The 24,255-nt window shown below is 34.8% G+C and overlaps 1 protein-coding gene across 2 annotated transcripts; it reads left to right on the top strand.

Moving 5' to 3' along the window:
- Positions 1 to 91: 91 nt before the first annotated feature.
- Positions 92 to 23,622, top strand: Zip (myosin heavy chain 10). Of its 2 annotated transcripts, XM_076769258.1 has the most exons (12): positions 92 to 874; positions 8,001 to 8,157; positions 9,012 to 9,130; positions 11,454 to 11,477; positions 13,654 to 13,746; positions 13,836 to 13,998; positions 14,620 to 15,309; positions 15,789 to 18,280; positions 18,470 to 18,739; positions 19,817 to 21,237; positions 21,984 to 22,090; positions 22,150 to 23,622. In XM_076769258.1, exons 1-12 carry the CDS (start codon positions 518 to 520, stop codon positions 22,158 to 22,160), a joined length of 5,904 nt encoding a protein of 1,967 aa, XP_076625373.1. In that variant the 5' UTR covers positions 92 to 517; the 3' UTR covers positions 22,161 to 23,622. The 2 variants fall into 2 exon arrangements, with proteins under 2 accessions (XP_076625373.1, XP_076625372.1); XM_076769257.1 differs by having other exon boundaries at positions 21,984 to 23,622.
- Positions 23,623 to 24,255: the final 633 nt, after the last annotated feature.

The following is a 24,255-nucleotide window of genomic DNA, read 5'->3' as shown; positions in this document are numbered from 1 at the left end:
AATAGATAACCGATCGTGACTTCGTTCGAAGGTGAAGAAATCAAATGTAAATCGTAACGGTTTAACACGGTTTACCGCGCAAAATATTCTTGATTAAATGATTGGTTGGTGAATTTAGTTTCCGTCCAATGAAACGTTCTCACAAAACACGTCATACATCAACACGAACGCCACTATGCGGCGTAATTTCAAATCACGACCCCCACCATTATTCTTGGCGTGAGAAGGAAAGAAGATGGCCGCGAGGAGCGAGAAAGAAAACAATCTCGAAGAGCGTTAAAGGTGGTAGAAGAACACTGTGCCTCGAAGGAGAACGAATAACGAATCGTTCAAATTGCTCGGACATCAGATTATTTGAACCACTGTTGAACCACTAACACTGAAAAACGACGTGAAAACGAGTGTTGAATAGTTACATGTGTGTCCTTGCCACGAAGAGATCAGTCTCTCGAGGATCGTCCTTGGAATCGCTCGTCCCTGAAGCCGGCTCAAGGAGCTAGTGATCTCGAAAACAAAAATGGCGGACGTCGACTCGAGGGTGGATCATTCGGATCCCGAATTGCGGTTCCTTTCCGTTGACAGAAACAGTTTTAATGATCCTGCTACTCAGGCGGAATGGACGCAAAAGAAGCTCGTTTGGGTGCCGCACGAAACCCAGGGTTTCGTCGCGGCCGGAATAAAAGGTGAACGAGGCGACGAGGTCGAGGTGGAGATCGCTGAAACTGGAAAAAGGGTTCTTGTCGCAAAGGATGATATTCAGAAGATGAATCCACCGAAATTCGATAAAGTTGAAGACATGGCTGAGTTAACGTGCCTCAACGAAGCCTCCGTGCTGCATAACCTCAAAGACAGATACTACTCCGGCCTCATTTACGTGAGTTTGACAGATTTTCTGGTTTCCCTTTGTCGAAACTGTCACGAGAAGTTTCAGTTGTTTCGCCCGGAGAGATTATATATTTTTTTTTTAATCTCGGGAGAAATGGTATAAATAATTGTTAAGTAGACGAACTTGTCAAAAAGCTACATCTTCGTCGATTTTGGATATGGTTAAAATATGTTATCAAGGTCATCGTTTTGACCAGTTTTTTCCTTCGCGTGTATGCGGCAATCGGTCTTACTTTTCAAGATATTTGTAAAAAACCGTTGCTACTAGTACATTGAATTCTGCCTATACATACGCGCCCGTGACAGCGTATACGTCAGCATGGGTCCGCCACTTATCTACTGTCTCAATAAACACATCTCGGTGATCGGCAACCAATCTGTATAATGCATGAACCTAAAGATCAAACTCAATTTCAGTGTTTTGGAATTTTGTAAAAAGTTACTTTGGTCAAAGAATTCTATCGCTTGTCCAAATACCATTGTCCCTTTTTTTTTATTCTGCTGGAACAAAGTAACCTATTTCGATGCACACGAGATCAGGTGTCAGTTTTGCGTTTACCTTTCCCCGATTGCCGCTAGGCCGAACGAAAATTCATAATTATTGAAATTGCTTATATTTGATATTTAAGTTCACCTGTTATACAGACTGGTAGTCGGCCATCTCAATATGTTTATAGAAATAATATATAAACAGTTTTTTACGATTATTTCCGTAAATAAGGCCGGCCTTTATACGTGTGTTACATGCAAAGAATCAAATTCAAAATAATACCCTTTTATGATATATTTACAAATTTTTCAAGTAGAAGGTTCAAACGATAACTGATATATTTTCATAGTTATTACTTGGTAATTGTGGTAATCTAGAGAAGGCTAAGGTCAATTTATATTACAATTGATTGTAAAATTCTTCATTAGATTCATCTTATTATGTTAAATTACATATATTTTGGAATTAATGTAACATTCATTATACGTACATCTGCGCACAAATGTAATTAAAAAAATTTTGTTCTGCAGTTATTACATTTACATGTTTGTATAGCCTATCGATATATCATTAGTATCCTTGATAAATGTAAGGTAGTGCTTATCGTTATCTCATCTATAAAAATATTGATAAGTATTAGGAAAATGTACTTACCGTCTATTTAAAAAATAGTAAAGAGGAAGATAATTTTTATTAATCTTTGCGCAGTGACTGTAAACTTGGATGGACTTTTTATTTTTTTATTACTTGATATTTAGCATATCCGATCACAGAATACATGTATAATTGCACAGATAGTTTTTTTATTGCTATAATAATTATTTGTTGTACATACAAAGTAAAAATACTTGACCTTAGCCTCTTCATCTAACTACTATGTTTGAAACTAATTAATTTTGACAGAATAACCATGATAGTTTTGTTCAGTGTTGATTCTATGTTTTATGAATTTTATATTTGAAATGCCTAAAAGATATTCCTCAATTTTTGTATCATACAGCAATTATAAAGTTAAGATTATGTTTTAATAGATTTTTAAATGTTATCACTTTTTAAATAAAGTGGATCAAGTAGTTGGAAACTTTTTAATCAGTTATTTTTGTTATAATTTTGATTTCTTCCCTCGTCTCTTATTATCAATTATAAGTTTGTTGTTTGAGATGTAAAGATATTGGGAAATTGCATTTTTCATTAATCGTACAACACCCAATAAGATATTTTTCCTATTTCACGTAAACTATAAACATTTGCGTTAAAGATTCTTTTTTATTCGTTACAAATTAAACACGTAAAGAGAAACATTTATAAACATAGCACTGACCTAGCACAAGCTTCTCGCTGAATTTGATTATCTCGCTGTGTTATGATTAAGCACGTTTTTTCATATATTTCTAATTAGCATTATCTGTTTTGGTATTTCTCGCGTTAGAATGCAGCATTATCGTCGTATCTGTCAAACCTTGCGATTACTAATAGTCATAATACATTAAGCATCGTTTCTTCGCGAAACGTCGTAACAAACATCGTTATATGTAAGAGTACGAACGATTAATTACGTATAGTTCGAAATAGATTAATAATAAGTAAGATACGAATATAACAAATGGCCATTTCGGTAGGCACGAGTAATCCTTTGTTAATATTTCTTCGATTGGATACGAGAGTTGGTCTTTTAATGCAAGTGCATTATAAATTTTCTAAATACTTCGACGAGAAATTGTACGTGTGTCGAATAGCTTGTGTGATCGATTAGTCGATGTATCGATCAAAGAAGAACAAAGGACGTTAATCATACTGTGATAAGAAACAATCTTGTCTGTTTTAACGTATTTAATATGCAGAACCACATAATAAATACGAGTAGGCGGAAACATAGCCAGTGGAAAGTAGAAATTGAGGAAACGAAGGAATGCGAAGTTTCAATAGTAATAGTAGCTCCATTACTGTTCCATTCTTGCCTGTTATCAGGAACTGATAACGTCCGTACCTTATTTCCACATAGCATTGACTCATCGTCATTTTTAGCATTCTTCCTGAACATCGTACTGCAATTTAAAATTTCTGGCACAGATAGGATGAAAAATATGAGGATCGATTATTGATAACCATTTAATTGTACAATCTATCATCTACTTATCTGTAGTGTAGTATTAATAGTTTCACTTTGCGAAGTATAAAGTGCAATATGATATTATACACGTTGTTAGCTGACTATTTATTAAAAGAATGATACGTTTTATTCTTTCGGTAATTGGAACGAAAAGTCGGGTCTTTTTGTAAATGTTAGAAAGGTAAACATGCGTAAACCGTGTTTGTTGTTTGAAATAATTTGACGTATTTATCAGACAAGTCCTTGGATAGTGAAACTTTTAACAGACGATATTAATTAAAAGGATTGCAGTTTTTATTGGGCTTTACGATATAGAAATATCTGCTTACGTATAGCAAGCATTCTAGGACACGAGAGAATGACGTCATGCATGTGCCTCGTACGTGCTGATTTTTCTTCTTTCGATCCGCGATATATCGCATTCCGCGCGACGTTCCGAAAATCATGCAAATCTTTTAAATCACGCTCGATTCCAAAGATTAATAACCTCCGTGGCGTCGTCAAACCGTTGAAAGAACGAGTAATAATAATAATAAATACATTTAAGTATCAAAAAACGAAATGAAACCGTATTTAGTACTAATATTTTCGCATGAAAATTACCAGAATTGAAATATATCGCTGTTCAGGCTTTTCATTTTTGCGATTATTATTGGTAACACGTATTCGAGTCGTTCATTGGTCAATTTCATAATTTTACATTTTCCAAATTCCAAAGATTAATAACCTTCATGGCGTCGTCAAACTGTTGAAAGAACGAGTAATAATAATAATAAATACATTTAAGTATCAAAAAACGAAATGAAACCGTAGTTACTCCCACCATTTTCGCATGAAAATCAGAAAAATTATCAAAATTGAAATATATCGCTGTTCAGGCTTTTCATCTTTGCGATTGTTGTTGGAAGCACGTATTCGAGTATATTGGTAAATTTCATGATTTCAAATTTTCCAAATTGCACGAATTAACAAATTACAAATTAACGCAAAATAGAAGTACGAGGATTTGATGTATATAATTAATATATAAAGTGATCGAATGAAAGAAAATTGCTTTAAATGGGAAGTGACGAGAGAAACTGTTACGTTTCGATCTAAGAAATTTAAAAGAGAAGAGAATGAGAACGATCAAGCAACAGTCCTTATAAGGACGAGTGTCCTTAACCCGCTTCCTTACGATACCATAAACGCTGACTCGATGTACTACACCGATGACAAGTAAAAGAGGAAAAGAGAAAGAGGCAGTTTCACTGAAGACGTGATGCCTTTTATAGTCAAGACGTAGTTTCGGTCTTTTTAGGAAAGAAACCGCGGCTCTGATGAAATCGCACAGATTCCGGGATAGATTGATCGAGCTCGTCATTTCGTCACACTAGCTTATTGCTTTCCACCTTTTTTTATCTGATATTTTCATTCTTTATTCATTTATTTATTGGACAAACCCTCCGATAGAAAGAGCAACAAGATCCTATAGAATGGACCAAAGAGAAAAAATACAAATACAGATAGTAAGATAGGAGAAAACTGATAGAGAAAGTAACCAATGAAATGATAACGCAGAAAAAAGAAACGACAGAACAATAAAATTATTATACAAATTAATTATTTACCATCGTTAAAATTTTTCACTTCTGTTTTTGCATTTTTACAAATGGAACGAGTCCATTTAGAATTTTCAAGCGAATTTTGCGAAGTAAAGAAAGTTCTGCAAAGTAAATGGTAAACGATGGAGAATTTTGTGAGGAAAAAATTTGCCATGTAATTCTGTAAACGTAATCGAGCACGAACACTTTGAACTCTTATTCCTGTGCGTGTGTAATAGCGAGTATCGTGATTCGATGCGTGTGTTTTAATCATGATAAATTGTGCAGAAAATAACGCATTGTAATACGCTACAATTACTAAGGATTTCTGCACACGTAGCCAACCTTAACGGTTAATAACTTGAAAACTTGCTAACCAGTAGTTATTAAAAGCAAAGTATCATCGTTTTGTTTTTTAATTTTTATGGACAAGTACGAAACAGAAAATTTCGATATTTTTTAATGCAAAAATAAGATCTAGATTCTTGTGGAATACAGTTGTATGATATAAATAAACGATATAAATAAATGGAATAACACGAAAAGTTTCAGACAAAGATTCGATAATCTTCTGTTGCTACCGCATAAAAAGGAAGATTTTATAAATTGGCGCAGAAAATAATGTTAGTTTTTTCGAGTCATTGTTAGTGAGCACTACCAACCAGGAATGTTAGATAGGTCGACAATACTTACACTCTCAGAGACCGGTTTTGGAGACCTTCGAGAAGAGAGTTCTGTTTAAAAAAAAAGGAAACAAAATATCCGCGAATCTTTACTTTGCATCGAGACTTTGACCGACCTCGTTTAGGTTCATCTGCCTTGTAGAAAAAAGCTAAACAACTTGTTTTCTTTGATTGAGTAATTTAATCGAATTAAGTATGTCCAAGAAAAGTATTGTGTTATCTTTCCTTGTTCTATAAAAAATTAGTTAAATTTAATATTGAAAGTAAACGATGAATCATCGGTGCAACAATATGCAGTTAACATTTTGCAATGAATATTATCATAACGTAAATATGTAGCAGATTTGTAGTTTATCAATTACGATACAAATGGAAGCAGAATTATTGGAAAGTAAGAATTATCCCTCCATAAAACTCGGTTTGGTATTAATTTCAAATAGTTTCAGCAATGGCCCTAAATTACACTTTCGTAATTTATTTTTTAACTTAATCATTTACTCAGGATAAAACGAACCCTTTGTGCTGCTTCGTAGACATTTAATCGAAAAATGAATTGTATAAATTCTTCTTGCTCGTTTCCTGCTCGACATTTTTTCATGGTTACACACCCGCCATGAATTTGTGTTAAGTGTAAACCGATCCGCTTGCTCATCTTTCTCAGACGATGACGCATACCGTTGACTTTTCCTTCCGTTTGACTCGTAAATTATTCATCGAAGTCGAAAGGAAAGATTTGAAGTAAAAGTTACAGCGCGCTGTAAAATATGATGTGGCCTGTATAACGGTTCCTCTAAACGCGTAATAAAAAGCGTGTAGGTGTTTTGTTGCTCGTAACGTACGATTAATTAATGGATCTCGTTAATTATTTGCTAACTTTGCATATATAGTATATGAATTGTTGTCTTCCTCTTTATACTTATATTCTACGACTCCTTTGACTATTTCTCTACTTATAGTGTTCTCCACTTCGTGTCTTCGACCCTTGTAAAATTTCCAGAATCCATCTTTATCTGCCTTTCTTTGCTTCTCGCCCTTTCCCGCCAAATATCTTCGTTTCCCGCCAGATGGCTCCATGTTGCCTTTCTTACATACCGCCCTATTGGCTCGCTGTATGCTGTATGTTGCTCACCGTCTCTAACCTCATTTTTCACTTTTTATTCCGCTTTTCCAGATTCCTAACCACCTGTATTCTCACTCTATCAACAACCCTGTTCACCTGTGAAATACACTAAAAAATCTCCACTGCTCGTAATACTGGTATTAATGAACTCTTGTTACGACCATCCCTTGTTCGATACATGCCATGTATACGAGAAATTGATCTCAAAATATATATTTAATGTACTTGAAACGTATATATTAATTTTTTACATAATCACCATTTAATGCAACGCATTTTTTCATCCCATCAATAAAGAAACATTCTGATTTACCCTTGATCCAATTACGCACAGGACTTTGAACTTTGACATTTGATGTGACTTTTCAATACCTCCTTCAACTTTCGGAACAACCAGATGTTCGATGATGTTCGACTGGAATTATATAGAGGGTGAAACTTTCCAACATTAAAAAATCCAACAACGATCGTTATTTGGTATGCTATTGAGAAATCAAACTCACGATAAATGACATTGTTTCGCAACAGGAAACTAAAAGTTTGCACGTTTAAACTAAACGCTTGAGTTTATCAAATGCAATTTGTGTATATTACCATTATTCGCACAATGGCGTCCTTAAAGATCGTAATTATCGATCAACCCTCGTAAATACATGTAACGTATTTGAAATATATTTAGTACGTGTATGCAGCAGAAAGCAAAATACTTAAAAACGTAGAGAATATTGTACTTAAGCAGAAATGCTGTAATTTCGAAGAAATAATGGAAACTTAATTAAACTTTCGCTTTAAACTTATTTTTACCGAAGGCGTGAAAAGACATTTTTAACCATTTTAATTTGAGATTGTTTTCTAGGTCTAACCATTTCTCCTCGATTGAATTTTTAACATTTCCCTTAACGATTATTATATCATTTTAACCGTATCTTTCTCTTCCGCCAAATATTTTTTTTATTAACTATTATTTCTACAGTTATTTGCTCAGAGTCTTTCGACAGCTTTTGGTCGAAATAGGCAAAAAACTGAGGTAGAAATCGAGTAGTGTAATTGTTATTGCTGATTAAAAAAAAAATTCTTTTTTTTATTTTACTGGCTTAATTTATTTACCGATTTGCCTCTATGATTGCAGACGTATTCAGGACTATTCTGTGTCGTGGTGAATCCGTACAAAAGGCTGCCAATTTACACGGAAAAGATAATGGAGAGGTACAAGGGTATCAAGAGACACGAGGTTCCACCCCATGTTTTTGCCATTACGGATACAGCATATCGTTCTATGCTTCAAGGTAATTAAGTTCGTGCTTCTATTTTTACGCAATTTTGCACAATTGTTTATTGAACAACAAATTTAAATAAATGTTACAGTGTTTTCGAAAGACTATACAAGGTGTTAGACCATACCAGGGAAAAATTTTAATGAGGGATTCTAGAGGCCAAAATAAGACGAAAATCAAGAATACCAATTTGTTGATGGAGGCTTTGTTAAAAAGTTATTAACGTTTAAAGTTCCAACCGTACTGAATTTTTTTCTAGAAAATTGGTAGGATTTCGGGGGTAGGTCCATTTACCAAAAATGATTGTAATTAACCCCCGTAACCGAAAATAATTTTTTCAGAACGATTTGAAATTTTTTTTTCTCGTCGAAAAATTTATCCACTTATTTAATTTTTTTCTCGAAACTGGTTAGGATTTCGAGGGTATGTCTAATGACCAAAAATTATTGTAATTGACCCCTGTAACCGAAAATAATTTTTTCAGAACGATTTGAAATTTTTTTTTCTCGTCGAAAAATTTATCCACTTATTTAATTTTTTTCTCGAAACTGGTTAGGATTTCGAGGGTATGTCTATTCACCAAAAATTATTGTAATTGAACCGTGTAACCGAAAATAATTTTTTCAGAACGGTTTGAAATTTTTGAATTTAATTGTTAATAACTTTTTAACGAAGCCTCCATCAGCAAATTGGTATTCTTGATTTTCCTCTTATTTTGGCCTCTAGAATCCCCCCTTAAAATTTTTCCCAGGCGTGGCCGAACACCCTGTATACGTGAATTCATATATTATTAATAATTTGTATTTATCATATTTGTAATATCATGTATTTATTAACTTATTTTCTGTTCGTAATTTTATTTATAGACCGCGAGGACCAGTCGATTTTATGCACCGGTGAATCCGGCGCAGGTAAAACCGAAAACACGAAGAAAGTTATCCAATACCTGGCATACGTCGCTGCTTCGAAGCCAAAATCAAACGCGGTAAGTTAATAACTCTTTAAAGCGTTTACGGTAAATCTTGGTCGCAATGCCCATTGTATTTTTACAATTTGTATCTTTATCGACTTGCAATGAGGCTCTTTTGGCGAGAGTCGAGTATTTGCCAGTTGGTAATACCGCAATAAGTACTTTTTTTAATTTCAGTTTCCCTTCTGTCAACGTTTTTTTAAATACAGAGTGTGTCAAGAGATACAAAAGAATGTCATAAGGGAAATCGGAACGGTATCGAACGATGCACAAACTGAATGCAATTACATTGATTTTTATGCATTGATGTATCTAAAAAAAATACAACCGCATCAAGAATACAGCGTCTTTTTTTAGATGCACCGATACATAGAATTGAACAAAATTATATATTTAGTTTGTGCTTAATTCTATTTAATTTTACCTTTTAACATTTTTCTGTATCTCTAACCATTTTAGAGACTTAGCTTTTTCCCGGTCACGTGAGATACTCTGTATATTTGTAAGATTCTATTCCTCGTTGCACAGGTTATTAGAGACTTTTAAAATAATAATAGTAATAACATATTATTGTAATTGATTGGAAAATAACGAAGGCCTTTGTAAATTTTATTCGACGCATGAGAGTTTCTGTAAATACCTTTTTCTCTTCTTTCTCTGGTTGCATGTTGCTTCATAAATTTAATGGATATCTTTTAAATAGATTGTATACGGTTGTGCCAAAGTTTGATTTTGACAATCGCGTTTCATGAGACTTAATAACATCAAAATTTGTTTCTGTTTTGATGACAATGTAATAATTGTATGCAGCGCGTTGCACTCGTTATCATTGTAATGCGCGATAACAAAGGGCGGAAGTCCAACCACAGTTTCCATAGTCAGATAAAATTTAAGAACGAAAAAGACGATAAATTATCGTAGAAAAGTGTTTAAAAAGAAAACGATACTATTTCAGGCATTCGTCACACTAAATAATGAATCGTCACGTAATTTTTTATATTTTATTTACCATTTTAGGATGGTCTACGACTATGGTTGACTATTTTATAGAGATAGTCTAGGGATAGAAAATTTAGGCTTATTATTTTTAAACTTTTACTATATACAAACAGGGTGTTCCACCCCTGGGAAAAATTTTAATGGGAGATTCTGGAGGCCAAAATAAGACGAAAATCAAGAATATCACTTTCTTGACTGAGGCTTCGTTAAAAAGTTATTAAAAAATTAAATTAAAAAATTTCAAATCGTTCTAAAAAAATTATATTTGGTTACAGGGGGCAATTACAATCATTTTTGGTCATTATACATATCTTCGAAATCCTACGCATTTTCGAGAAAAAAATTCGAGTAGGTGGATAAATTTTTAGACGAAATTAAAAAATTTCAAATCGTTCTAAAAAAATTATATTTAGTTACAGGGGGCAATTACAATCATTTTTGGTTATTATACATACCCCCAAAATCCTACGCATTTTCGAGAAAAAAATTCAAGTAGGTGGACAAATTTTTCGACAAAAGTAAAAAATATCAAATCGTTCTAAAAAAATTATTTTCGATTGCAAGGGTCGATTACAATTATTTTTGGTCATTACACATACCCTTGAAATCCTACGCATTTTCGAGAAAAAAATTCAGTACGACCGGAATTTTAAACGATAATAACTTTTTAACGAAGCCTCCATCAACAAATTAGTATTCTTGATTTTCGTCTTATTTCGATCTCTATCACGATCGTCAAACACTGAAAGACTATTCCGATTGCGATTAATTATACCAGGCCATCGTAGATCACTGGTTCTCGAAGGATCTTTCCTTCTTCAGTGAAACGATCCACTTAAGGACCTAACTCGATTTTAAATCATTTTTGTCACTGCTCTGACTCACCGTATGCTTCGAAACTTGTGATCTTATATAGATAAAAATAATCGAAATATCATGACGTCTGCTTCTAATGCGATTATGCGAATTTGTTCGAAATTCGATATTCTTTAATAAGTATTAACCCAGTAAATAAATTTTCGTTTACTGATAAAATACAAGCTAAAACCAGATTCCTAAGCCAGATGTAACCCAGTAAATAAGTTTTTGTTTACTGTTGAAATGCAATAAAAAACTTATACTGACAAAAAAACATTAACGTATACCGAAAGAAAAGGGAAAATGGATTTTTTTTAATTTTGTACACCAGAAAAGTTCGTTAAATGAATTGGATTAATGTCCAAATTGGTAAAAAAAAAGAAGTTATTTTTTAACTTTGTACGAGAATTGTACCGACGAATTTAATGTTGCAACTTGTTTTATTCCCGGTGCTGACTTTCGGCGGCCACGACACACCTAGACACCGAGTCCGGCATTAATCATAGTAAGTCAACAATAAAATGATAAACATTCCGCTCACGCGATATGTACGCTAACCATCTGCTATCCGCTTATTCCACGTTTCCTTATAATTTTTGTTCGTATCCCTATTTATGTTTCCCATCGCTTGATTTATTAATTGTTTCGTCTTGCAGGTTTTGGAAATCTTTCGCAATAATTTCGTCAACGTTCCTCGATTATTATTTGCACGTGAGAAGTTTACGTTGTAGCGTTTTCTTTATTAGGCCGTAGTCCTTTTCCTGAATGGAATATTTACTCGCAATAACCGTATTTATTTATTTTTATTCTTGTAACTAACAAACCGACGTTTAAGAAAAATAGTTTTAACATAATTACTTGCTAGTCGATATTAGAAAATGAAAGTAGCTTGCAATTGTAACAATTTCCTTTGTTTTCCTCGCTGCTCACTGGATTAAGGGATCCGGAAATGTTTCTGATAAATTTGCGGTAATTAATGTGAGAGTCATCTAATTAAATTACTCGTTAATGTATTCTATATCATGTTTGTATGCGTATATACCTATGTTATAAGTTTCTTTTTTCTTTTTTATTATGTGTTTTGTCTTACTTGTTCTGTACAAGGAGAAGAGTAGAAAAGTTTTTGGAAGAACCTGAGAATTGAGAACTGAAAATGGCCTCCCGCTCGTTCCAAAATACAAATTGTGTTTTTATGCTGTTTCAATATATGAAAATGGCAAGAGACAGTTATTTTCTTTTCTTTCCATACAATTTCAATTGATCAGTTCAATATACAATTGACATGACGTTTGATGGTATTCTCACACATTTTGTAGCAACCTCTGAAATTGTACTTATTTATCTTGGCTTTCCACCATTCAATTCTTGAACTATCATGCGTGCAAATTGTCTAGTACATAGTATTAAATTAAGGGATCCTGAGTTTCTTTGGTAAAATTAAGTATAACAAGTAATCCAATGGACAAGAATTATGTTATTCTTAGCGACAATGAAAAGTGCCATGTCAAAGCTAACGAAACGTTAACTTTATTGTGGTTTCATCTCGGATTTGCAATGTCAGGAATCGAAAAAGCATATACACCGACGAAAGAAACAATTAATTGTAATATTGTCAGGGATGCTTTTCATTGAATACCTGATTTCATCAAGTGTTCATCGAACTAAGAACGAATCGAGAGTATATGTGGTAAAACACGACGTGGAGAAATATTTAAAAAATCGAAGACACCTTGTTTTACAACAACAACAAACGACCATACTAAATGTACAAACTATTTCTTCCAAAAATGGTTTATCTCGCTATTATGGTCGCCATATTGATATTATTATCAAATTCTGTCTGTAAGGATTATCAGTTGGAAGAAAAGTTTAAGAACAATTTATTGTAAATCTCAATTTTTGTCTCGTTCGTCTTCCATGCATTATGTATCGTCCTTGTCATAGTCCGTAGCTCTTTCTTTTAATTAGTATAGTTCTGTAACTATAAGTATGGTATATGAAATTTTTAAGATTCCGATAATTACTGTTAAGACGCACATTATTCGTTTCTTTTCCGTATTATTTTTAATCGTTACATTACCGATACGCGAATTAATTGTTTTATACCAATTAATGTTATTCCCAATGCTTATTGCTTAAACATTGCTTTGCATGTATTTCTGGCCATTTTCCTGTAAATCTCTAATTTGAAACGAAACTATAGTAATTGACACGTTTGTACCCAAATATGTTAAAACGTAAACAGCGACGGTATTGTTATTTGAATTCACGATAAAAAAAAAAATGTCATCTTAAAGTAGAAAGTAGTATACTTTGATTGTTAGCTTAATACATTGTATAAATAGTTTGTTGATCTAGAATGAACTGTCGACTGTTCGCTTAGTAGTTTCGTTTAAAATATTTTATACTTAGAAACCCTTTGCATTGCTCGCATTGTGCAAGTTCCGCAATAAAAAATAACTAAGGACACCATTGTTATATGCTGTACTCGAATTAGGGTGGGGTCTTCTAGCACTTCTTTTATTCATCTTTCGAGAATATACACAAATTTTTTTAATAGAAAATAATACGAATTATAAAAATTACTTACTAATACGTCCAGGTTGTCTGTATCAATATTATAGTTAAAACATGTTTCCTAGTCCTTTGTATCAATTAATGTAATGATTTTTTCGTAATAGGGTGAATTGGAACAACAACTGTTGCAAGCAAATCCAATTCTGGAGGCCTTCGGGAATGCCAAAACAGTGAAGAACGACAACTCGTCCAGATTTGTAAGTTTCGAACAAAATTTTCTTTCGTGAGTCTTTAAATATATTTTAAACCGTAACGATCAGAATTACACAAAGTTGATTGAATTTAGGGTAAATTCATCAGAATAAACTTCGATGCGTCCGGTTATATTGCTGGAGCAAACATCGAAACTTATCTCCTGGAAAAGTCAAGAGCAATTCGACAAGCGAAGGATGAAAGAACCTTCCACATATTTTATCAGCTCCTCGCTGGTGCTTCGCCGGAACAAAAAAGCAAGTAGTCTTTCATCGAACCCTGTTGCTGTAATAAAAGTATTACTAACGCGGTTAAAGCAGTTTCGTAGCTTGATTCTGACAAAAATAGTACTGGAATTATTATACAGGTTGTTCGGTCACCCCTAGGAAAAAAAGAATATCATAAGGCGAAAAAAAAATTATATTTAGTTACAGGGTTCAATTACAAGCATTTTTGGTCATTAGACATACCCTCGAAATCCTAACCAGTTTCGAGAAAAAAATTAAATAAGTGCCTAAATTTTTCGGCGAAAAAAAAAAATTTCAAATCGTTTTAAAAAAATTATTTTCAGTCGCGGGGGTCAATTGCAAGCATTTTTGGTCAATCGACACACCCCCCAAATCCTGCTCAGTTTCGAGAAAAAAATTCAGGAAGATGGACAAATTTTTCGACAAAATTAAAAAATTTCAAATCGTTTTAAAAAAATTATTTTCTGTTGCGGGGGTCAATTGCAAGCATTTTTGGTCAATAGACATACCCCCGAAATCCTACCCACTTTCGAGTAAAAAATTCAATACGGGCGGAACTTTATTTTTCCCGTGGGTAGCCGAACACCCTGTATAGGTATTAAGAAACTCTAATAGTTGAACAATTTTCAGAGGAATTCATTTTAGAGGACCCGAAGCATTATCCTTTCCTCTCGAATGGCGCGCTACCATTCCCAGGAGTGGACGATTCGGCCGAATTCTTTTCAACAGTAAAGTCCATGCACATCATGGGCATGACAAACGAAGATTTCTCTTCGATCTTCCGTATCGTGTCTGCCGTAATGCTTTTCGGTTCGATGCAGTTCCGACAAGAAAGAAATTCCGATCAGGCTACGTTGCCGGATAACACCGTCGCCCAGAAAATTTCTCACTTACTGGGTTTAAGTGTCACGGAAATGACGAAGGCGTTTTTGAAACCGAGGATCAAGGTAGGCAGAGACTTTGTGACGAAAGCACAGACAAAGGAACAAGTTGAATTCGCGGTGGAAGCAATCTCGAAGGCCTGTTACGAAAGAATGTTCAGGTGGCTCGTAAACAGGATCAATAGATCCCTGGATCGAACGAAAAGGCAAGGAGCAAGTTTTATCGGTATACTGGATATGGCTGGTTTCGAGATATTCGAACTGAACAGTTTTGAACAATTGTGCATCAATTATACGAACGAGAAATTGCAACAATTATTCAATCATACTATGTTCATTTTGGAACAAGAAGAATATCAACGGGAGGGGATCGAGTGGAAGTTCATCGACTTTGGATTAGATCTGCAACCAACAATCGATTTGATCGACAAACCTATGGGTATGTTAAAGAAAATGTTCTTATTATCCCAGTTAAACGTAAACGAAGATGATTTGCTTGTGTGTTTGCTTTATTTCTTTTTTCTTCTTTTCTTTCTTTTTTTTTTCTTTATCGCGCATCAAAGAACAGGAAAATATTAAATAATGATTTTTAACGCGAACATCACTTCGGGGTTATAGCGATATCATTGAGTCTCAAAGTGAAAAATGAGAAGAAAAGCTAGCTCGTATCGTTTTTTAAATGTCGTTTTTCTGGCTCCGAAGGAGATTACCCCAGTCGAGAAAGGTGGAAGTGTTCAACTTACGAATCACGTCTGGAGTTCATTTTAAGAATCATTACTGTAATATGCGTTCAATTTTGCTCTTTACTCTATACTTTTGCATAAATTTGAGAAGCCCAAAAACTCCACTCCAATTTTCTCTGTGATGTAACTAAAAGAACAATAAACTGAGAAGAAACTTGTATTAATTTCGAAATAGGTATCATGGCATTGCTAAACGAAGAATGTTGGTTCCCCAAAGCTACAGACAAAACATTCGTTGAGAAATTAGTCGGTGCTCATACTGTTCATCCGAAATTCATGAAAACAGACTTCAGGGGCGTTGCAGATTTTGCTATCATACATTATGCTGGAAAGGTTGATTATTCAGCCGCTAAATGGCTAATGAAAAATATGGATCCGCTAAACGAGAATGTTGTTAGTCTACTACAAAATTCCCAGGATCCTTTTGTCTGTCATATTTGGAAAGACGCGGAAATCGTTGGAATGGCCCAACAAGCGTTAACCGATACACAATTTGGTGCAAGAACAAGGAAAGGAATGTTCAGGACGGTTTCTCAATTGTACAAGGAACAACTGGCCAAATTAATGGTCACTCTTCGAAATACTAATCCGAATTTTGTCAGATGCATTATACCGAATCATGAGAAAAGGGCTGGAAAGATCGACGCGCCGTTAGTTTTAGATCAGTTGAGGTGTAATGGAGTTTTGGAAGGGATCAGGATCTGTCGTCAAGGATTTCCAAATAGGATACCCTTCCAGGAGTTCAGACAAAGATACGAACTTCTGACACCGAATGCTATTCCAAAAGGATTCATGGACGGAAAGAAGGCCTGCGAAAAAATGATCCAAGCTCTCGAACTCGATCCCAACCTTTATCGCGTTGGACAGTCGAAAATTTTCTTCCGCGCTGGAGTTCTGGCTCATCTTGAAGAAGAACGCGATTACAAAATCACCGACATAATCGTCAATTTTCAAGCGTTTTGTCGCGGTTTCCTTGCACGTAGAAACTATCAGAAACGTTTGCAGCAGTTAAATGCCATCAGAATCATTCAGAGAAACTGTGCAGCGTACTTGAAACTTCGAAACTGGCAGTGGTGGCGTTTGTACACGAAAGTAAAGCCGCTTCTAGAAGTGACTAAACAAGAAGAGAAGTTGACTCAAAAAGAGGACGAGTTGAAGCAAGTGCGGGACAAGTTGGAGTCGCAGTTACATTCTGCTCAAGAATACGAACGAAAGTATCAGCTGGCCGTCGAGGAGAAAACCATGCTGGCGGAGCAATTACAGGCCGAAGTTGAATTATGCGCGGAAGCAGAAGAGATGCGAGCACGACTGGCCGCGAGGAAACAAGAACTAGAAGAAATTCTTCACGATTTGGAGGCAAGAATAGAGGAAGAGGAGGAAAGAAGCGCCGCGTTAACTCAAGAGAAAAAGAAATTGCAGTTGAATATAAGCGATCTTGAGGAACAGTTGGAAGAGGAAGAGGCCGCTAGGCAAAAGTTGCAATTAGAAAAAGTTCAATGCGATGCAAAAATTAAGAAACTCGAAGAAGATCTTGCGCTTTCCGACGATACGAATCAGAAATTATTAAAGGAAAAGAAGATTCTCGAAGAGAGGGCGAACGATTTGTCGCAGACGCTTGCGGAGGAAGAGGAGAAAGCGAAACATCTATCAAAATTGAAAGCCAAACACGAAGCAACGATCGCCGATCTTGAAGAGAGATTATTAAAAGATCATCAGCAGAGACAAGAAGTCGATAGATCGAAGAGGAAAATAGAAACTGAGGTGTCAGATTTAAAGGAACAACTTGCGGAAAGGAAGGCGCAGGTAGAAGAACTTCAACTTCAGCTTGGTAAACGGGAGGAAGAATTGAATCAAGTAATGGCGAAGATGGACGAGGAAGGAGCGGCGAAAGCTCAAGCCCAAAAAGCTCTACGCGAATTAGAGTCTCAGTTGGCTGAACTTCAGGAAGATTTGGAAGCGGAAAAAGCTGCGAGAAGCAAGGCAGAAAAGTTGAAGCGCGACCTAAACGAAGAATTGGAAGCCTTGAAGAATGAATTGTTAGATTCTTTGGACACGACTGCCGCGCAACAGGAATTGAGAAGTAAACGGGAACAGGAATTGGCAACTTTGAAGAAGAACCTGGAAGAAGAGACGTCCGTTCATGAAGCAACAATGGCCGATACGCGTCATAAACATACACAGGAATTGACAGCCCTGAACGAGCAAATGGATGCTTTGAAGAAGACTAAAGCCGTTTTGGAAAAAGCAAAAGCAACTCTCGAAGCTGAAAATGCTGACTTGGCATCGGAACTTAGGTCTGTTAGCGCCAGCAGACAAGAGTCGGATAGAAGGAGAAAACAGGCTGAACAACAACTCGCCGAAGTGAACGCAAAATTGGCTGAAATCGAAAGAAATAGACAGGAATTGGTGGAAAGAGTGACGAAATTACAACAAGAATCCGAAAGTATCATGCAGCAACTGGAAACAGCAGAATTGAAAGCTTCGGCGGCCTTGAAGGCATCGGCGACTTGCGAATCTCAGTTCACGGAACTTCAGCAGCAACTTGAAGAGGAAACGAGACAAAAATTAGCCCTAAGTTCGAAATTAAGAACACTGGAGAGTGAAAAAGAAAGTCTACACGATCAACTGGAAGAGGAAGAGGAAGCGAAGAGAGCCTTAGATAAACATGTAAGATCATTAATTAAATTTTTCAATTGAACAATAGATAAACGATTTTAGAAGATATGCTTAATAAAATTATCGTTGCTTTATTTATTTTTATATGATTATATTATAGATTCGCGTTCACATATTGTATAATTTCCTCCTATAACGTGTAGAAATAAAAAGTTTAATACGCATATTTATTTTAAATAGGTCCTTGGCTTAAACGTACAATTAGCAGAAGCTAAGAAGAAGGCTGAAGAAGAGGCCGAAGCTGCTACGGCATTGGAAGAAGCTAGAAAAAGGTGTATGAAAGATATCGAAGCATTTCAAAGGCAAGTTGAAGAATTGCAAGCTGCTAACGACAAATTGGATAAATCGAAAAAGAAAATTCAGGCAGAATTGGAAGATAGTACTATCGAGCTCGAAACACAAAGAGCCAAGGTGTTGGAATTGGAGAAAAAGCAGAAAAATTTCGACAAGGTATTTTATTTGATATTATAATTTAACTGCATGTTTTGAAAAATTAAATAAAATTTTTAAAAGTTATAAATAGTTAAAAATATAATTACAATTGACCTCGATTACAAGTCGAATCGGGTCCGTTACGATTATTTTTAATTTTTTATTTTACAAAATTTTTCACATTAATAGTGTTCGAAATATAATCGATGCGTCCAAAATGTTAGAAATAATATTATTTAGTTTTGATGTCGTTCACGATAATCACGAATAATAGCAATAATTTTTTAATATTTGCCCAGAAACTTTTTACTCAACATTCTTTTTCTTAGGTTTATTTTTACATTCTGAAGTATTACTTAACTAAGCTGTATAAATTTCTATAGAAGAATTAATTTTTAATATTTGTGTACTATCAGAATTACAATAATCGCTTATTTTTTCCTAATAATCTAGACATTATTTAATAATTATGGTGGAGTAGTTACTGTTATGCTTAAATGTTATATTAATTGAAGATTAATAAAATTGTTACCTTTTTTATTATTAACGATAGTTTGAGGAATTTTCTGTGAGTTTTTAATATTATTATCTTTATTAATTATTTATTTCTAAAATTGTACGTAGGTAATTTGTTATCATCCCGAGGATCGGTCTCGCGCTAGAGCAACATTTAATGTGTTAGTCGGTTTGTGAAACATTTATAAATTATGAAATAAATATGTAAACTTTTTTTTAGAATTTTTATATAACTTAAAAGCAACTGTTTCTGGGAAAGTTTGAGCTCTGACTATAACTAGCGCAGGATCGGCCCATAGGGTTTTAATTTTCGATGAAAAGTTTCAAATACTACAAGAATCTTGATTTATTTTTTATATAAGAATCTCACTGGAACCAAAACATTAATTGTCTCATTTGTTTCTAATTGCAAGGAAAATTTTCAAAGCATTTTTTACATTTTTCCCATGTCTTTGAGACGCACAAATAATAATATGTTTTGGTTCTGGCGATCTGTACAGTATAGTAGTAGAATTAATGTAATAGATGTCTAAAATTTGTTTCATCTTAATATCTATCGTTATCGTTATCATTTTCAAGGTTCTAGCCGAAGAAAAAGCGGTCTCTGAACAATATGCTGAACAACGCGATGCTGCTGAACGTGAAGCTCGTGAAAAAGAAACTCGTGTTCTATCCTTGACTCGTGAACTTGACGAAATGAACGAAAAAGTCGAAGAACTCGAACGCGTTCGCCGAGGTCTGCAGTCGGAACTCGACGAACTCGTAAATAATCAAGGGACAGCGGACAAAAATGTGCACGAACTCGAAAAGGCGAAACGTGCCCTTGAATCCCAATTAGCAGAGCAACGTTCTCAAGTGGAGGAGCTTGAAGACGAGTTGCAGTTCACTGAAGACGCAAAATTGCGTTTAGAAGTGAATATGCAAGCTTTAAGAGCACAGTTTGAACGAGACTTGCAAACTAAAGAGGAACAGGCTGAGGAAAAGCGAAGAGGATTGGTGAAACAATTACGCGATCTTGAGGCAGAATTAGAGGACGAAAGGAAACAAAGAGCTGCCGCTATTGCGCAACGGAAGAAAATGGAGGCAGATTACAAAGACATTGAACAGCAATTGGAGATGCATAATAAAGTGAAAGAAGATGCATTGAAACAATTGAAGAAACTTCAAGCGCAAATGAAAGATTGCACCAGGGAAACCGAAGAGGCCAGAGCCGCGAGAGATGAACTCGCGGCAACTGCTAAGGAAACCGAACGAAAAGTGAAAAGTTTAGAGGCGGATTTAATGCAGTTAACCGAAGACTTTGCCAGCAGCGAACGAGCAAGAAGAGCTGCAGAGAACGAGAGAGATGAATTGCAAGAGGAACTTAATAACAATGCTAACAAAGGTACGTTGATGTTGGACGAAAAACGAAGACTAGAAGCTAGAATCGCAACATTAGAAGAGGAATTGGAAGAAGAGCAGTCCAATGGCGAATTGCTAATGGACAGAGCTAGAAAAGCTCAAATAAATATTGAGCAACTGACGAACGATCTGACAACCGAAAGGTCGACTACGCAGAAATTGGAATCGCATAAATTGTTGCTGGAAAGACAAAATAAGGAACTGAAGGCAAAACTAACGGAATTGGAGACTGCTCAAAGGGCAAAGACAAAAGCTACCATGCAACAATTAGAGTCGAAGATTAATAATCTTGACAAACAATTGGAAACTGAAGCAAAGGAGAGATTCGCGCAGCAAAAGATTAATAGAAAGTTAGAGAAAAAATTAAAGGAGTTAAGTTTACAATTGGAGGATGAAAGAAGAAATTCCGACCAATACAAGGAACAAGCAGAGAAAGTAAATGCAAGAATGAAAGCTTTGAAGAGGCAACTCGACGAGGCGGAAGAAGAAATTAGCAGGCATAAAGCTATAAAGAGGAAAGCACAGAGAGAAATGGACGATATGTTAGAATCTCAGGAAGAGCTAGCCAGAGAGATCGCAAACCTTAAAAACAAATTAAGGTAAGAATCGGCGATCTGCTATTGCATTTAATCGATTATATAAGCAAAGTATTTATTATTGTGTTTCAACTTTTTAAATAGTATAGAATTAGAAAGACACAACATCTAAGATTTCTAGATAGAAATGAAAATTACGCTGCTTGTGCTAGAAAAAATACGATTTTATAAAAGTTTAGGGTTGATGTTACTTGCTCCTTACTTATTTTTTAATGACATTTTCCATAATAAACATTAGTTCAAATATTTAGGCGTCAAGGAAAAAAGAAAAGTTGATACAGCACATGAAAATAACGTTACAAACAGAAAAACTATTTGGATTTCAAGAATCCCATAAGTCCTGGTTAGTTTATCAATTAAGTTATTTTTAATACTCTAAAATTGTTCGTTATTTGCAATTGTGCCGCGATATTTTAAAACTTGCATTAAAATAGGTTGCTTTAGCCATAGAATTTAATTTTTATTAGAATTAAATTACTCTCTTTAAACTGGTGGATGTATGATTAAAAATGCGTTTCAAAAATTATTAGAGATAGTATTTCTAGATAATGAAATGAATATTTCTTCTTGCATTTTAAACGATCACAGAATATCTAAAGCTAATAAAATGGCGTCACGGCTGGTGTTTGTACAACTGGGAAACAGTCTTTAGAATATTTTTAAAAGTCTTCGTTGTCAAGAATTGTTTTGTATTGTTCTGATATATCTTGATGTTTGATTAAAAATTGCTTTTTAATTTTGTTCCACAGACGAGGTGGGCCTCCGATAAGCCTTAGTTCGACGCGTCTGAAACGTGGTTCTGTTCAAACCGGTGGCTCCGGCGACGATTCGACGACGCAGGACGAAAGCATCGATGGTGAGGAAACTGTCAACTGAACGAAAGAACACGCCACTTATTGAACTCTCACAACGCAGGAAATCAATAAAAAAAAACCAAGGTCCAAGAGGTGCACGCGACACTCGCTTCGACGAAAATCGAGTTCCAAACAAAGAACTCGCTTTCCCGAGATCGGGAGACGAATTATACGCGTCCAACGATACCATTAGATGAAGACGGCTTTCTTCTGTACATAAGAGATCCGGCAGGGCCGTACCGAGTAGTATTTTACCTTCGTACTTTCGGAACTACACAAGAAATGACGAACTTTCTCTACGATACGATGAAACATGAGAGACACACACGATAAAACTTATTTTCAATTTATAATCAATAGGTTTATTAAAGATCCGCGTCGTCAACAATAATAATGTTCAATGAAAGCGATTTAAGGGTAAATTTGCGCCGAACATCCTTCATGCCAGGCGCACGGGATATTTGTACCATGAATAAGGACTCTAACGTTACTGTCACTGAGTATTAACAGTGCTGGGATGCCATACTTTGTACTAGCTTTATCTTAAGAATTTTTTTTTTTATAATTGCATACTTTTTCTAGACCATGTTCGTCATTTTTTCGTGAAAGAAATGCTACTACTTCGCCGGGTAAGATTCAGACTAGAAATATATATTATTGGGGCTGCATAATCAATAACGAAGTAACACCGCATTTAGGCAGCATTAATTCTATCATAATTATATTATAGTTATATCATTAATTACTATTATTATTATTATCACAGTTTTTATTTTTATCGCGAAGAATGGTACACGTTCTTTGTGATTATTTTTAATAATCAAGCAACCGATGGGCAATTTAGGTATCGTTCCGAGATATCGAAACTACAATAACAACAATAACTGAAATGTCTAGACATACCTTCCGTCGTTTGAAGTGCTTGAAACGGAGCAAGTTTAAAACAACACTAACAATGATGAAATAATAGAAATATCCGATTGAAAGATTTGAAGCTCTTTTTAAGACAATCTATTTCATAATACAAAGTATATTCAAAGATCCGGAAATTATATGGATAAGTACCTTGCATACGGAGGAACTACTTTGAAAAGGGTCCTTTTCACTCTTTATGCGTTGTTTAAGTTTATCTGTTTTGTTTTTCTTGGTCTTTCATTTATTTTCGAACGAATTGGTTTACTTGTCAGAACGAACCGGAAATCGGCGATTGAGATATTTCAATTGGTATTTAAAATCGGATCGTACGGCAAAAACTCTTTGATTTCAAGTGTCCCGAGAAAAAATCATAAAAGTTCTTGAGACAGTGTTATTTGCATGCACGAACTCGCAAATATGGTAAAGACAAAGATCAACATTTCCAAATCAACGAATTACGTTGAGGTTTCTTAAAATTTTTTCAAGAAAGTACTTTAATTCCGCTACTTACGTTTTAATAAAAAAAAAAAGCGATATTTCAATGTATCGTTCGATGCATTTGAAGTGGAATTTTTGGACGTCGCAAAATAAAAGTGAGTAAGAAGGGGAGAAGAAACAACAGTTTTTATACGTGCATTTTTTACAACATATGCATTTCTTATGCATTCGATGAAAACGCATCATTAACCTCTTTTTGCCCAAATTTGACCAAAAGTAAACGCTAAACTTTGAAATAAAAAAAATCATTCCTTTTCGGTCATCGGAAAATAATACAGAGTATTTGTAAGATTGTATTCACGTAAACATCCACAGTCTGTTAACAACATTTGGAATTAAATCGAACGTACAAAATAAAGTTCAATTATTACATTTACGTTTTGATTGTTCTGTACGATATTCCTGGCTTTGAACTTGGGGACAAAAAGAGGCTTAACGGGCGATTATTATACATATTTACGCGTATATATGTGTACACATATACAAAGTACGTCGGGAATCATGATTCAACCAAAAAAGAGACGTGTAAAAATAAAATTAAATTGAAATTAAAATATTTCCATGCTAGGCTTTGTCATCGAAAAATCTAATTTCAAAGGTTCGTCGAGTATGCGAACGACTACAGCCTTGCGAAGAGTAAAAGAATCTTAAAAAGTTTTTAAATGGTGGAGTTAATCCCTTTAGCTTGTAAACGATTCATATATGTATATGTATATGTATATGTATATCGTATGTATGCTCATTGGGAAAAGAA

Source organism: Colletes latitarsis, chromosome 7, assembly GCF_051014445.1.
Source record: "Colletes latitarsis isolate SP2378_abdomen chromosome 7, iyColLati1, whole genome shotgun sequence".
In the NCBI taxonomy this organism is placed as follows: domain Eukaryota; kingdom Metazoa; phylum Arthropoda; class Insecta; order Hymenoptera; family Colletidae; genus Colletes; species Colletes latitarsis.
This window is presented reverse-complemented; position numbering and strand designations above follow the sequence as displayed.